At 46.6% G+C, this 17,131-nt stretch overlaps 1 protein-coding gene across 2 annotated transcripts in view; it reads right to left on the minus strand.

Moving 5' to 3' along the window:
* The window catches only part of PDCD10 (programmed cell death 10), a 58,241-nt gene that overhangs the window by 40,029 nt on the left and 1,081 nt on the right, over window positions 1–17,131 (minus strand). The window contains exons 2-3 of one of the 2 annotated variants that reach the window (XM_088452365.1): window positions 14,413–14,490; window positions 6,095–6,301 (exon numbers count right to left, since the gene is read on the minus strand). In XM_088452365.1, the coding sequence (XP_088308491.1) occupies window positions 6,095–6,190 (96 nt within the window). In that variant the 5' untranslated portion in view covers window positions 6,191–6,301; window positions 14,413–14,490. The remainder of the gene's footprint in view (window positions 1–6,094; window positions 6,302–14,412; window positions 14,491–17,131) is intronic. The other variant, XM_088452364.1, reaches the window with a different exon arrangement.

Below are 17,131 nucleotides of genomic sequence, written 5' to 3' on the forward strand. Positions count from 1 at the left end.
AGACGCCCCTTCGTCTCTTGTGCGAGACCCGTACACCGGCAACTTGTTGTTGAGCCGGGATGCCATGAGGTCGATCTCTGGAAGACCCCACCTGTCCACCAGCAGTTGAAAAACGTCCGGGTGCAGGGCCCATTCCCCCGGATGAACGTCCTGGCGACTTAGAAAGTCCGCCTCCCAATTTAGCACTCCCGGGATGAAGACCGCTGATATGGCCGGAAGATTGCGCTCCACCCAAAACAGGATCCGAGAGACCTCTACGAGAGCCGCCCGACTGCGGGTTCCTCCTTGCCTGTTTATGTAGGCCACGGTGGTAGCGTTGTCCGACTGGACCTGCACCGGGTGACCCTGGAGAAACCGATGTGCCTGCTGGAGAGCATTGAAGACCGCACGGAGTTCCAAGATATTTATTGGAAGCTCCGCTTCTGCCGGCGTCCACCTGCCCTGGAACAAGTGTGGACCCGAAACTGCTCCCCAGCCCCGAAGACTGGCGTCCGTTGTCAACAGGACCCAATTTGGAACCCAGAACGGACGTCCCTTGTTTAGGTGGGTCGTCTGTAACCACCAAGCAAGGGACAGGCGAACCTCCGGGGTGAGCACAATAGTCTGGGACTTCAGAGACTGAGGCAGCCCGTTCCACTTGGACAGGATCAGGTGCTGCAGAGGTCTGGAGTGAAACTGGGCGTATTCCACCATGTCGAATACCGACACCATGGAGCCCAGTAACCTCATCGCCGAGTGTAGGGACACCCGGCGGCTGTGCAGACAACTGCGCACCCTTGACTGTAAAGCAGAGATCTTGTCCTCCGTCACGAAGATCCTTTGCTGTCCCGAGTCCAATAAGGCTCCAAGATGCAGAATCCTACGAGACGGGATTAGAGTGGACTTCTGCCAGTTGATTAGCCAGCCGTGCCGTTGCAGCAGTGCAATGGTCAGGTCCAAGTGGCGTAACAGGAGCTCTGGAGATCCTGCCACCAATAACAGGTCATCCAAGTACGGCAACATGCGGACTCCCTGCAGCCGCAGAGAAGCCGCCATGACCGCCATCACCTTGGTGAAAACACGTGGAGCTGTCGCCAGGCCAAAAGGTAACGCCCGAAACTGGAAGTGGTCGCTGCGGATTGCAAACCTGAGGAACTGTTGATGGCGCAAAAGAATAGGGACATGCAGGTAAGCGTCCTGTATGTCCAATGACACCATGTAGTCCCCAGGTTCCAGCGCCAGAATGATGGACCGTAGGGTCTCCATCCGAAACTTCGGAACCCGCAAAGACTTGTTGAGTGCTTTGAGGTTGAGAATCGGATGATACGACCCATTGGGTTTCTGTACCAAAGAAAGATTTGAATAGAAAGCCTGGCCCCTCTGTGAGAATGGAACAGGCACTATAACTCCAGCCTGAAGCATAGTGTGCAATACCTTCCGCAGCTCTGTAGCCTTGTTCCGGTCTGATGGTAGACCCGTGGTGAAGAATCGAGCCGGGGGTCTGTGCCGGAAGGAGAGGGTGTACCCGTGGGAAACCACCTCCAGAACCCAAGTGTCTGTCGTAGTGGCCGACCAACACTGGGCGAACTGCAGCAGGCGGCCTCCCACCCTGGGATCCCCCAAAGGGAGGCCCGGACAGTCAGGCCGCAGGCTTGTCATCTGGCTTGGGGGCCGGACATCTGGTACTCCATCCCTGCTTCCAGGGCTTGGCAGATTTCTTAGGGCCAGCCCGTCGAGGAAACGACTGTGGTTTGGGCCTGCCCTGGGCCCTAGATGACCGAAAGGACGATGGTCCAGAACCAGAAGGAGCAGCGGCCGACGGGAGACAAGCCGATTTGACTGCCGCCAGCGTGGCCACTATCTTATCCAGATCCGGACCGAAGAGAACTTCTCCGGTAAACGGCAACGCCTCCAGACCCTTCTTGGAATCTGCGTCCGCCTTCTAGGATCGCAGCCACAAGGTGCGACGAGCAGCCACTGCTGCTGAAGAAATTCTAGACACCAGAGTACTAATGTCTAAGGCCGCCTCGTTGATATAAGTGGCCGAATCACGGAGATTACCAATCAACTCCGCCTGTTCGGCCGGACAGTCGGAATCAAAAGAAGCCTCTAATGAATCCGCCCAGCGCTCCATCGCTCTGGCAACCCAGCAAATGGCCATAGCCGGCCGTGCTGCCCCCCCCCCCCGCAAGGGAATAAGCGGACTTCAGGCAGATCTCCACCTTGCGGTCCGTAGCATCCTTAAGGGAGGACATAGATGGCATCGGCAATGTGGCACTACGGACAAGACGGGTCACGTGAGAAACCACCTGTGGAGGGGATTCCCACTTTGCAAAATAATTATCCGCGAACGGATAAGCCACCGCCAGGCGTCTCTGCGGCTGGTATCTTTTGCCAGGCTGTTTCCACGCCTCCTCTAAATGGTCCACCAACTGACCCGAAAGAGGAAAAACTGTGGCATCGCCCTTCACATCTTTGAAAAAGGCATACTTAGATTTAGCCGCTGGGGGAACTTCGTCCTCAATCACCAAGGCTGTGCGGACCGCCCAAATAAGTCCAGGAAAATATACTTTGGACTTAGCATCAGCGTCCTTAGTATGGAAAGGTTCCTGATCGTAAGGATCCAGAATCTACCCATCATCAGACGTCCCTTCGTCATCCTCATAAGGAGCGGACAGAGACGCCACCGGCCGTTTATGCGGCCGCATCACAGACTCCCCTTGCAACACATCCGACAAGTGCTGTACAGAACTCGTCAGGGAGTTAACCCACGCTGGCTCCTGAGAAACCGGGAGCGGGGAAATAGGGAGACTGTGGGGTACCACCAATTGTTGTGGGAAACCCTGCATGGGTGACGACACCACTGACTGCTGGGACAAACCCATCGGTGTAAACGCGGGCTGCGGAGCTAACTGGCCCACTAAGGCTGTAAGCGCTTAAGCGAAACAAGCCCAGGGCGGCTCCTGTACCGGTGCAGTAACCGTAAGAGGCCGCGCCATAGACAAACACTGCCGGCAGAGGCCCTCCGCGCTACCCTCCCCCTCCGCTAACGGTACTTTACACGTAGTACACTGTAGCCGGAGGGGAAAATCACTTTCAGACATGATGGCACCACGTATGTGACCCCTCTCACCAATTATAGATTTAAGAGGCGAGAGACCACCCTGCAGCACCGCACCGCAAGGGCTTAGCAGAAAAAACAGGGACAGTATAAAGCTGACAGTTTAGAAGAAAAGTTACAGGCAGCAGCGCTAGCACAGTCACATACAATGCAAAGAAAATCAATTCCTGCACTAACAGCGCTGATCACTCAACTACACAGACACAGGGCCTGGTAGGACACAGCGCTGCATACACAGACCTGACCCAATCGGAGGAGAGGTATGCGGGGGAACCCAGACCACGATGCTTCCAATGCAGGCTTCCAGCAGCGTTCACCATGCTTCAGAAAAGATGGCCGCCGAGGAGCAGAGAGAAGGCTGGCCTGGGGGAGGAGCGCTGACACAGGGCCAGTCAGCACAGTGCAGAGAGGGCTGTGTGCAGCGGGGGAGGCACCGGCTGTGAGACAGGGAAGGCGCGCTCCCCTGGCATGCATTTAACCCCTGGGATGCCGCAGCGCTACCGCTCTGCTGCGGTCCGCTGTCCCAGGGGGTAGTGGAAGCGCAGGTTGGGCGCCTGGCTCCACGCTGCAGCCAGTCCCCAGGGAGCCCCCTGCCTGGGGACTTAGGACCATGATATCAGCGTGGACCCACCGCGGGACCCCGCTACTCACCTCTGTCCCCCTTGAATCCGGCCATGGTCCGGAACATCTGGGGCCACCGCTAGCTGTGACCCCAGATGCCCACCAGCATCCCCGGATCAGTACCGGCGTTCTGGTACCGGCGGGGTGTAGGGAAGACAGCATGGACGTCAGGACTGACTGTCCATGCTGTTCATCCAGATGTGTAGCCACAGCTGCATGAAGAAAAAGCTTCAGGGGCTCTTCTAAGCCCCCCTCTAGCAGGTGCCTCCGACTCCGGCCGGGCACCAAACGAAACTGGGGTGCCTTGGCTCGGGGGCGGAGTATAGGAGGGGGACCCTAGTGCATCCTGGGAGGCTGAAAAGCTTAACTCTATGGTGCCCAGCGACTGACGTCACACCTATACCCCAAGGTATCCTGTGGATACCCTATGGACCCTGAAGTAGAAATCTGACCATGTGTATGCACCATTACACTTTCATGTATTCAGGATAGGTTGTGTTTATCTCACACTTATTACTGGACAGTGTTGTTTAGACTTATTACATTAATGTCCACTCTTGTTTTCATCTTATGTCACTTTTGCATGTGTAGAGAATAAAAAGAAAATGCAGATGCAACCAGAAATTCTATAGCACTTTTAGTTACAGCGATACAGCACAGATGGGGTTAACAGCAGAAGGCGGACGGACCTTGCTCCTGCACAAAGTGTTTATACTGCATTTTTTGATCAAAAATGTATGGTAAGTAAATAATTTAACCATACCAATGTTAACCTCACCCTAATCCTATTGTTAGTGTGTGTGTCATCACAAGAGTGGTAGGACAACATCTGAATGATAGCTAGGAATACAGTATGAGGACTGCATAAGGAATGAGCTCATGACAAACTGAAAGAGGGGTGATTATTCAGACCAGGAGCTCTTAGTCATGAGGTAATAGTTATGACAACGCCTGACAAAGAATTTAAAGGAAGCACAGTACAAGCATACACTTGTGCAACTGCCCCTGAAATTTATCAGAGCACAAATTATAAAGAAAATAAATGAAAAGACCTCAGTGGTGTTAGGGTTCAAAGCACACATTCAGTAGGAACCAGTAACTGACAGGCAGGACATAGCCATGAAATTGTTAGACGTTATACCACTTTCAGACAGAAAATGGCAAAAACCCCAGCTTTTTCCCCGCATTTTGCGGGTCAGGTTTTTTTTGCCATTTTCTGTCTGAAAGTGGTACAACGTCTAACAATTTCATGTATGAGGAAAGGGGTAGGAGACAGAAACATAACTGTTAGTCTGGGTACACGTTAGACGATATTTACAAATCATCAAAATCGCCTAATGTGTAACCACTATGTCGGGCGCCGGATCGTTTAAGGTGTACCGGCCCCCAATATATTGGCCCGTCACATGGCTGGGTACACACATAGTTTAGTGTGTACCCAGCTTTAGTGAGCAACGTATACACCAAAATAAGAAGTACAACAATGCTCTGGTACTCACGGGTGTTTGGAGGATGGGCCACAACCCAAATCACCTGAATGTACTGAAGAATGGAGCTGACCGAGGCAAACAAACGGTGCACACTAAACGCTCTCTAACTTGAGCCAGTTCTGCCACTCGATCACAGGAAACAAAGTATTGTTCAGTCTGGTTCAGCGTTTATTAGCTAAAACTGATGAAGTATGGCAACTTAGTCCCTTGCCGGGGAATCATATGAATGATAATTATCCTTTTGACTTCAAGAGTATTATCATGAATAGCAGGGATTTCCGTCTCACGCTGCCACAACACACCAAAATCGGCTACATTACACATTAACAGACAATTGAGGTTGTGTTGCAAATAGAAAGGTAGCAGAATACACAACCCATTGAACTATTAGTTGTCAGGGTGTAGCAGCTAAGGGTCCTATCAAGGTCCAACTATTGCCAACATAGGAAAGGAGATATTTCAGAGCTCTGGGGACCACAAAAACTGAAAGGCTAGTTCCTGCCATTTACCAATGAAGGAAAGCCCAAGCTATCTCAGATGTCACAACTCCATGCTAAATGGTTTCTTGATCACATACTTGGTTGGGTGGCAGATTTCTACATATATAAACATATGGCTCATCGCAAGATAATACCTCAGTACTAAGAAGATTTCCTAGTAGGAGTCCAGTAACACAGCACTGCTTTCATTCACTGCAGTAGCCTATCCAGTCACTAGGCCTCAATTCACATATGCAAGATGCACTTTGAAATCTTATTAAATTAATTAACACATCTAGGCATTCAAAGCACATATTAATTTCGCATAAACACAAATAAGTTATCCCCTCCCCTTTTTCAACAGATCATAGCATTAACAGTGACTTCATGAAACCAATACCAACCTCATTAAAAACTGGATACATAACCGCATACAGGGGCATGGAAACCATAGAAGTGGTCTCTGCTTCATTCTTCATCTCTTCCATTGTCATCCTCATTCAAAGAGAGCAGGCTGTTTGAATGTTGTGCTATGGAAGCAGATAACTCTTCATTCAGTGTGCTCGATCCGGCCGGTCTTATTTGTGCAAAAAAAATGGGTCAGTGTCACCCTGAAGGAAAAAAAAAGGAATGAAGGATTAAAAAGGGCTACGGAGAGCACCAATGATCATTATCATTCTTTAAAATCCTGCTTGAGCCAAAAGTTGTCTCTCCCCACCACTGAAACTACTCTCACTAGCTCGGAGTATAGCTATACAATTGTCCCGCAGACCAGAAGATTCACAACCTCCTGGTGAGATATTGTAAGAGCGTGTACGCACTCTGGTTTTATGTGCATCCTAATATTTCTGAGATGAGATGGCACAATGTCTGGAAAATTTGGAAGTGTGTACACACAACCAACTATTCGGTTCAATAATTCTGCTGACGCTCCTCCAGTCATTCTTTTTAGCAGAAGGGATTTGAAAGATGCGAATCGCAGAAGGTAGATTATAATGCTGTGTACGTACGAATCTGTTTGTTCATCTGGACTTCCAATCCTATTGTAAGAACAACGGCATGTCAAGTGCAATTTTAAGCATGTATGTAGCTTATGTAAGTCAATGTAAGTGGTCTCCTAGCAGTCAGAGCTCAGTAGAGTAGTTCTTATTTGCTCCCAACAGTATGCAAGCATGTGTAAGGTTCAGGAGATGCAGAAAATCATTAAATATTTATGAAGTACCTATATGCTCTGGAATTATGGGTTGGCTGATTAAATGGATTCGGTATGAAAAGCCCGATAGTAGGGGATCCCGGTAAGTACCCTAACCCTCCTCTCTTCCCCCCTAACCCCCCCTTAGGGGTGCCTAACCCTAAAACTCCCGGGGTGGTGCCTAACCCCAAGTCATGTCCCCCCCCCCCCTCTCTCCGCACCCAAAATCCAAGCCTCCTGGGGGAGGGGGTACCTAACCCTAATCTCCCCCCTAGGGGTGCCTAACCCAGCATCGGAATTTCGACGCCTATTTTAAGTCCCCCATGGGGCTTCTCCTGTCGGGATATAGACCGGCGCCATTTAGTCCGCCGGTCTATAAACTGCATCCCAATAAAACAAGAGCAGTCACCATTCAAAGATGGAAGGTTTCTAGGCTTTTGTATTTTGCGACCAGATAAGGAATATTTCTGACTTACTGCTCATTTTTCATAAATAAATCTAGAAATAAACTTATTCTCTAATCAGCTGATAGACATGCTCATTTAGATGCTGTATCACAGCATAATTCATGGATCAACAAAATCTGGTTGACCAACTACAAAATATTCCCCTTCGCAACAAGGTTACAGGGGGAACCTCTGGGTCCGCTGGTAACTTCCCTGTCATAGCTGCAGGAGTGTAGGCACTGGTGAGAAGAGATGGCAGTGAACCAGAATAAATATTACACTGCAACACTCTTCTGTCTTGCGAGCAATAAAGGAGTCTCATCTTTTGGGGCTAAGCTCAGATAAGTCACTTTTTTCCTCTATAAAATATGTCCCCCATCTCCATGCCTTCTTGCTGGTGGTAAAGATAGGAGAGACCTGCCATAACTTCAATAATTGTAAGAAAACTACTCCACAATAGGCCAAGTCTACTTACATTGATGAGTACATACGCAACCATTTCCATTACAACCTACGAGCAACCACACCTACACATATATAAATAGGCGTATTGCTTTAGATAAATAAAATCAAAAAGTTGACTCAAGTGTATAAACATCAAAGTCTATAAATAAGCTTGAATAGTGTATAAAAAAAAAAAAAAAACCGTAGCAGACAATTCAGAGTAGGAACATAACATAATGAGGTAACAAACTTTACAAACGTTCGGAATATTTTAGTAGATGTTATGACATTAGCCAGAGAGGAAGGGTGAATACACGTGTGGTAGAAATGCGCCAGTAACAGGTGGTTACAGATATCAGAGCCTATTACTGCTTACAAGCCGAAGCATAGTGGAGAGGGAGGCTGTAGAGTGGAATTGGGGACCCAAGCAGTGTAGCAACCCACATTGTACCATAGAAAAGAGGAAAAGATATACAAATGGGCGCCAAACACTCTGCTTATAGTCCACAAATTCCCCATCGTGTGACAGGGACTGGTGAGGGTATTTCCAGATATAGTCGGCGGCCGCCTCAAACCCTGGATCGGTATCCAGCAGGGTAGGTCTCTCACCAGTAAATAAGTGTGCTTCACAGCGTGTTGGGGCAGCGTGGCTGAATGGTAGAGTAGTGTCGGTATGCGGGCTTTGATTTTATCCACTCTGCTGCCGCAATGATTTCCAGTGGTTCAGGGGAAGAAACAAACAGCCTCTGACGCGTTTCTCGACCGCAATAACTGGTCGTTTCTTCAGAGGAAAAAGGCATAATACCTATTTACTGGTGAGAGACCTACCCTGCTGGATACCGATCCAGGGTTTGAGGTGGCCGCCGACTATATCTGGAAATACCCTCACCAGTCCCTGTCACACGATTGGGAATTTGTGGACTATGCAGTTATGTCTAACGGGGAGTCGGCATGTTAAGGTGCAGGTACTGCCATAGGATTTAAACATACCCAGGTCCATACATGGTTGCTGCAGCAATTCTAAATTACATTACTATATACCTGCTTCCAAACCAAATAAAGTAAACATCAATATTGGATGGTTTTAAACCCCCGAAGCAGGCTATTCCAACTGAGGAGAAAAAATATATATTGGTGCATTTAGCACAAATTACTAACTACATGGTAGTTACAAAGATCTATTGGACACAATACGGTGTATTTTGAACAAATGCTATATGGATAACATGTGCCACGCCTGAAAAAGTGTATTTTTTACCTTTGTTTCTGAACTACCCTATTGAGGGACATTCAATTTTTTATAATTATTTTATTTTTTATATATTTGAATACTCCCCCCTCTTTTCATATAAGCTTATATGGTTGACCGTTTTAGTAATATCAGGGGACTGATTTATATCCCATATTTATTTTTATGCAATTTACGTCTAATAAATAATGTTTATATATTTATCATTGGCTTAATTGAATTGTATTTTCACTACCATAGTGTATGTATTTGTGGAGACACGACTATTGGAAATTGCTTTCTAACTTGTGTGCGCTCCCCGCATTTTTCTTTTGTTTTTCTCATTATACCATGCTGACTTTTCCTAAACTTCGGTAAGTAGACTTGCCACGCTTAAAATACACTATGTAGACAAAAGTGATTGAACACCCCTGCGCAATCAAAATGCATACCCTTACACACAAGTTCCAAAATTGCCACTAATGTAGCGGTTTCAACAAGAACACGTTGTAGGGAGGCCCATGCACTTTCAGTTTTACGGAACAACAAATGCTTTTATCATTACGACAATGCCACCCATCATGTTTCCAGGGCGACGCTGGACTTGTATACAGAAAATTTGGCAATCCTGATGGACTGGCCAGCTCAGACTCCTGATCTTAACCCCATTGAGAACTTCTGGGATGAATTGGAGCGACTGGTGCATTCTAGGCCGACTCGACCTTCTTCAGTGTCACAGTTGTCACTGTACTGAAGGCGGAATGGCAAAACATACCACAGGCTGTTGTGCAGGAACTTGTGGACAATTTGCCAAGCAGGACGTCTGCAGTAATCACTGCACATGGTGGACCTACAAAGTACTAACGTCAATACAATCTTGTAGATCTATTTGCTGTCAGTTTCCAATCACTTTTGCCTACATAGTGTATATATGCCTACTGTTTTAGGTTTTATTTGGATTCTACATGCTACTGGATTCTACCGTATTTTAAAGACTAATAGAAAAACGTATTACACTAGATGTACTCTTTTTTTTTAGGGCATTTAACTGTGGAGAAAATAAGACATCGGCAGCGCTATACGGGAGATCAAAATACGCAGAAGGGATTCCTCTTTAATATATACACAATGCCTTATACAGGGGATCAGAACACGCAGAAAGGATTCCTCTTTAATATACACACACACACACACACACACACACACACACCTTTCACGGGGGACCAGAAAACAGAAGGGATTCATCTAAGATATACAACGCCTTACACGGGGGACCAGAACACGCAGAAGGGATTCATCTAATATATAGAACGCCTTATACGGGGATCAAAACACACAGAAGGGATTCCTCTTTAATATATACAATGCCTCATACGGGAGATCAAAACACACAGAAGGGATTCCTCTTTAATATATACACACACACACACACAAACGCCTGTCACGGGGAACCAGAACACGCAGAAGGGATTCCTCTTTAATCTATACAATGCCTTAAAAAATATGTTTTAGCAAGTAGAAAACCATGGGGATGTGATGGAGTCTGAATTTTTCATATAGAGTATTATAAAAAACTGAATGAAGTAAAAACACATCACCACACAAGCCCACCCCCCAAAGAACATCAGAAAGCATGCGCAGTCACAAGTAGCACCCACATAATAGTGACAAAAACAGATATGTCACATTTCACCATCACTTCAGCATTCCAGACAGAACTGTAGGAAAATGTTTAATAAAAAATGACAGGATTGTCACAGTAGACTGATGGATTAATAGTTTGTGTACAGTATGCGCCACTCTGAGGCTATACAATTAAGCAAATTAGTATGTCAATGTGTGCCTGTGAGAGTAATGTTTTGGGGTCTTTTCTTAGTAATTTTACAGAACAATAAGTCTCCATGTCTGGGGCGTCCTGCATAGTCAAGCATCCTACAGTGCAAAATCATGCTAAAATCCTTAAATGTACATGCAACAAAGAATTATAAAACACAAAACCTTGGTGATACCAAACATTCTACCATATATCAGGACAATGCAATCACAAAGTTCCTGTGGAGTCTATGGTCTATGCCCATCTCATCAAAGCAGTATGGCCAGGTCCTAATAATGGAAACACGCCAACACGTAGACGAGGTGTCTTGGGCAGAACAACATTTCCACACAAAAGGATAGTGTTATTGCATCGACAGGTGTTCATGGTGCCATACAATACCCTGGCATTACTCCAGATCAGCCTACTGTGCCATAGTAGGCATGAGACTGGTCATCTTCCAGTCGGAAGAAAAAAAAAAAAAAAAAAGGATGCGGCAACCAACAATTTGATTTTCAAAGAGACTCTGTAGGGGGAATTCAATTAGCATTGCGAAGATGTAGCTCCCAGGTTAAGTGCCCTCCTGAGAATGTGAGTAGAAATCTACGCTAACTAGTGCCTTGGTGCTAGTCGCAGTGTTACAGCATGCAGTAACAGCATTGTGCCCAGGCACCTAACACGGGAGATGCAGTTTATGGTGAATAGGCAGCGGGGGCATTAGTCGCGGTAATGCATCTCCTGGGTTAAGTACTGGGCAGAAAGCAGTCAAATTAATAGTTTGGGCACTTGACCCAGCAGCTACATCCCCACAGTGCTAACTGAATTTGTCCCCATATGAGCCTTCCCAATTAACCCGACCTGTATGCTGTGCAGAAATTCTGTAGGTTGCCCCATGCAGGCTAAGATGATAATGGAAGCCTGCAGCACCTCTTTTGCTGGGGGCATAAACTGATCCATAGCTAATGAGCTTGTCAGCAGACCTGCCCTGTTAAAGTACATTAGGTGCTACAATTACAGGGAGGGAGGGGGGTGATCCCATAGTGAGGTTAGGACCATGCAGCTCTACCAGCAGGAATTTCAACTTCAGACCAAAATTACAGTTAGCTCAGACAGAACTGTCTGCTTACATTGCAGTGGAACAGCTTAACAACATATCTGCATAGGCTGAGAGTCAGAAGATAGTGAAGCCGATACAGAGGCTCTTTGGAGCTAAGGAATGTCTCTTGGAGGTTCCACAAAATGTTTATCCAGCTCCTCATACTGGGGATGATGCAGAGTAGTGCACAATGAGCTTATGACCATAATCAGCAGTGTCTGCTGGTGCCTTCTAGTCACATTGCACTAGCAGAGTCTCCCGGGACCTGGTGCACTGAGAGGGGCTTATTGGCACAACTGCAGCAAAGAGGTGTAAGGAAACATCTGTACTTCACACACTTACACCCAGGTTTTTACCCATTCCATTTACCAGTACATTCGATATTCTACATCAATAAAAAAGATTGGCTTCAGCACACAGTATCTATTGCAGATTACCAAACAACCAATCACAAGCGCTGTTGACAGTCATCACTCATAATTTGCACCTGGCCCATACAATCCTCATATTACAGCTTCCTCCAGTATATGTACTTTTTGCCATCAGCATATGTTTGCAATTGTTCAAACACTGCCTTACAGTACTTAGAAAGCCCCCATCCTGCTCATTCCAGGCACAAACAAGCATAAGTGGCAGAATCACACGAAACCGTGTTGACACCTATGCAGGCAGCCACTATTCTGAGCGTGCAGAGCAATTTCACATAATATACTTTAGCCCAGCTGGCGTAGTACTCAGCATCAGACACACCGATTGGTTTACATCGTCATAACAAATAAAAATATCCATAAAAATATTAAGGAATTATTGAACGCAGAGAAAAAGAGACTGAGTGCAACTACTGCCTACATCATACTTAGGCACTTAAACATTTCCCGCTGTGGAAGACTATCCTATAGGAGGAGATGCAGCTAATCAATGTGGGGACAAGGCCGGCACTTATCATTAGGCCCTCTCTTCGTGGCACAAAGCCATGAATTGCTAGTCTGTAGAGGGAGTAGGGCCAAAATGACACGATTCTATAAGAAAGCATCATTGCGCCACTGTCCCACCCATCTCTTTAGGTAATGGGTGGGACGGCTGCCTACTCCTCTTGGTATTCCGCTAAGTTCCGGAGTCTCTCAGGTGTTCTGAGAGTGTAGACAAGTATTGCCTACATGTTTTACTAAATTAATTTCACATTAAATTCAACTTCAACTATTTTTTAGCTTATAACAATTCTCCATGGCTTGTGAGGCCTCTCACCTCCGTCTGTCTATACCCAGTCTTGTTTTAATACTGTGATAACATTCGTGAAGCACAACAGAATATGTTCAGTGTTCTCCCCAGGCTGTTTTCTGTGGGCGCATCGCCCGGCAGAAACAGCCTACCACCCGGCACTTTCCCCCGCCGACCGCCGCTGTGGAACGCTGGCCTCTGAAGTGACCGGAGGCTAAAGAAGCCTCCGATCGCTTCAGAGGCAAGCATTCCCAGTGATGCACTGCGCAGGTGACGTCATGACGTCACCCGCGATGTGAGGAGCCTACCCGCGCGCCTGCTGGATCTAGTTAGATCCAGCCAGCACGAGGCAACGGGAGTTGGAGCGCGAGCAGCCAGCAAGTAAAGGCATGTTTCTGGGCTCAGACTAGGGCCAGGACCAGTCTGGGGGCACTGCCTAAGGGGCACTATTTAAGCCTGGGGGCACTGCATAAGGGGCAAGCCTGGGGGCACTGCATAAGAGACTCCATTTAAACCTGGGGGCACTGCATAAGGACAAAGCTAAACTACAGGGGGCAATGCATAAAGGGGATAACTACAGGGGGCACTGTATAAAGGGCACAAATACAGCAGGCACTGCATAATGGGCTCTTTTGACTGAGAGCCAGTGGGGGAGCAGCCCGAGACCTGTCGGGCTGGAATGGTAAGGGAGATACCCCTTTTCCCGGCGCACGCATAATTGCGAAGGTCCCCACCCGGCTACTTTTTGATGCCACCCAGCTGGAAAAAATTTCTGGGGAGAACACTAATGCTGCTGCTATAAAAATGTTATAATACTGTTGCCACATCACCAACATTATGTACTCTTCCAGTAACCATTGGTAAGTGTACTACAAGTCTAACACTTGGAGGCGATTATAACTAACTACATTTTTCGTGGGAAATTACAGCTTCATGAGATGAAAGAATAATAATAAAAACCAAGTCCACAATATGGAAGATTTGGGCCAAACTGGGAAGTAGGTAAGGCTCGGTACACATTAGGAGATATATTGGACGGTGTCATTTGCAGACAAATTGGAATGACATTGTTCACTATGCATAGCAAGTACGTTCAATATCGCGTCGCCAGCGGGGTCGTCCCATGTGATGTGCTGCACATCAGTTGGGCCAACTGCGCTGACTACGGCATGCAGGTGAATGTGGAATGGAAGGGTATATCACGCAGTCGTACACTGGATCGTGCAGTGTGTACAGCCGCCCGAAATATCTTTCCATCGGGCGACGGGTCAGCTGGGATATGTACCTAGTCGATGGCTTTTATCTTCGTTATTCTTCACTTATAGGATGCTACAAGGGGCCTGCAGCATCGCAGAATGCACACCTGCGTACAGTGAATACATAACAGGACAAAGTACATATAAATACAGTGCAAGCATAGAAGGACAAAACATGGTAGCCAAAAACTACACTGCAGCGTAAAAATAACTAGGCAACTAGCACTGCCTGAACCCATACCCCAGGTGATGAGCACGGCCATCACTGAGCCCCTGATTTCAAAAGAGGAGGAGGAGTGACGGCATTGATAGGGAAAGGAAGAGTAAACGAGGGCAGAGGGCCTTTTGCTCATGAGAACTTACAATCTATTAATGTAACACATTTGTACATAATGAGCACAATATATCTAGCACAATGGACATGCAAAACCTACCTACAGCCAAGCTTACAACGCTCATCTCTACAATACCCACCTCTGCTCCCCACAGCCCCGCTAGGATGTAAGCCCATATGAGAACGGACATCTGCTCCCCTGTTTTGCTATGTAATTGTGCTATCTGCGTATTTTAATACAGTATTTCTTCACAGTTGGGTACTTATATATACCTTACTCTATCTGAACACCAACGTATTTTGTAACATTGTGTTCCTCCACTGTATATGGTGCTACAGAACAATTGCGGTTCCTTAGAAATGAAAGATAACAAAATGAAAAACATCAAACAAACAATATCATCAACCATTGAGACATGAACCTGAACATGTGCAGGGTAATTAGGAAAGATGAGAGGTTTGGTTTTACTTGGTTATAATTGGATCTCAAAAACTAAATCATATTGGCTATTTGGCTCTCAAGTGTTTTGGATAGCCGATCAGATAAATCCCAACTTGCACTAACTTGGCAAAGAGAACAGAATAAAACAGAACCTGCACATCTCTATAAAAAATACTGGTGTATAGAAACCACGGTGTCACTGATGTTACCTGCACCTACTGATTTTTTCTGAATGGTGCTTTTTAAGCTGGGTACACACTGACAGATATATTGGCCGATGAATTGATTGGCCAATATATCTGGTGCCCATCGGCCAGTTTGTACCAGCGATATTTCTGAACATAGTCGAGACATATTGCGGCTGTGCTGCTTAGCCGATGCAACGGCAAGTGTGTACAGGCGGTCTGCAGACCACCCGTACACATGTATCAGCAGCCACGGGGAGGGGGCGGTCCTGCCACTAACCCGCCACCCGGCCAACGGGACCCGCTGCTGCCTAGAAGATGATGGTCGTTCAGTGTATATGAACGACCATCATCTACAGATCACTCGATCCGCAGATATATCCGATAGGTGTGAACCCACCTTTATACAAACTAAAAAGTTTGCAAGGGATGGACTTCAACTTCCAATTGCCAATATACGGCTACTGTTTGAAAAACATCAATGTTAAACGCTGTTTCAACAAATATAGGCAAAATAAATCATCCAAATACAGTAAATGCACAAGTCATGGCAGTACAACAAATAAAGCCCACTATGCTATCTGCATAGCACATAGGGCCCGATTTAGAAATGAACGCAATGCCGATTTTTACGCAGATCAAGATTGTCTGTGATTGCGCATGCCTGTCAGCCACATGGAGCACGCACAGCAATTGTTTTGCGAGTACGCTCACACAGACGACCCATTCGCAAATTAAGTGACTGGAAGTCACCATTTGGGTGAGGTAACGGGGGGTGCCTAGGCAATCGCAGGCATATCTATCCGTTTAAACGCTGTTCCATAAGTGTGCATAAATTAGACATTGCGATCTCCTGTGCAGCATGACAAATTTCTGCGTGTCAGGAGAGTTGCAGTGTTTGCGGCTGGTCAGACATGACAGCATGACTGCCTGATGTACATCGATGTTGCACATCGTCGGACTGATATAAGGCGGCCGCAGTCCCTATGCTCGGCTGTGCTGTGGAAGATATTAGTATATTTTAGCAACTGCGACCCATGAAAGCAAGCATTTGCATTAGCGTACATCTCTGAATCAGGCCCAACGTCGCATACAGCTCTGTAAGCAGCACATATGCTGAGGATAAGTACACCTAGGGAGTGTGCTACTCTATGCTGTGCCCACTATCTGAAAAAATAACGGGCAACAGTTTGTGAAGCGTTTCCTAATAGTTAACAGATAAAGCTTTGATAGATTTGTTCATCTTGTTTGGACAGAAGACCACCTTCCCTGGAAAGCAAACGTGATAAAGAGACTCTTATATTACGGTACTTGTGTACTTTACGGACTCATTGCAGAGAGAACCCAAAGAATGTTTTAAATGGTACTTGTGTACTGTACGTACACAAGTACCAGAAGTTGTCCCCACCTAAAGAAGAAAGTTGTCCCCTCGCAGGCTCGCTGCACTCGCCACGCTTCGTGCTCGGTGCCTTGCCACAAGGTTATAGTCCCCCTCTATGCCCACTTGGATGGTAGGGAATGACGCTGGACACTGGCTGATGACATCAGGGTTCTCTCCGTGAAGGGGATTTAGACATTACCATGATAGATAATAATAATTAGTGTAGGACACTTGGGTTCTCTCTGCAATGTCTGTAAAGTACACAAGTACCTATATTAGATACATTTATCACACATGGCGAGGGTATGGTGACAAGTTAGTCTAAGGACATGTTATAGTACCATATACATCTGTTAATTATTACTCCAAGGTTCCAGTAAGGAATGAATGCAGGTCAGGGATTCCT

This window comes from Taudactylus pleione, unplaced genomic scaffold, assembly GCF_031769625.1.
Source record: "Taudactylus pleione unplaced genomic scaffold, aTauple2 ptg000037l, whole genome shotgun sequence".
NCBI lineage: Eukaryota > Metazoa > Chordata > Amphibia > Anura > Myobatrachidae > Taudactylus > Taudactylus pleione.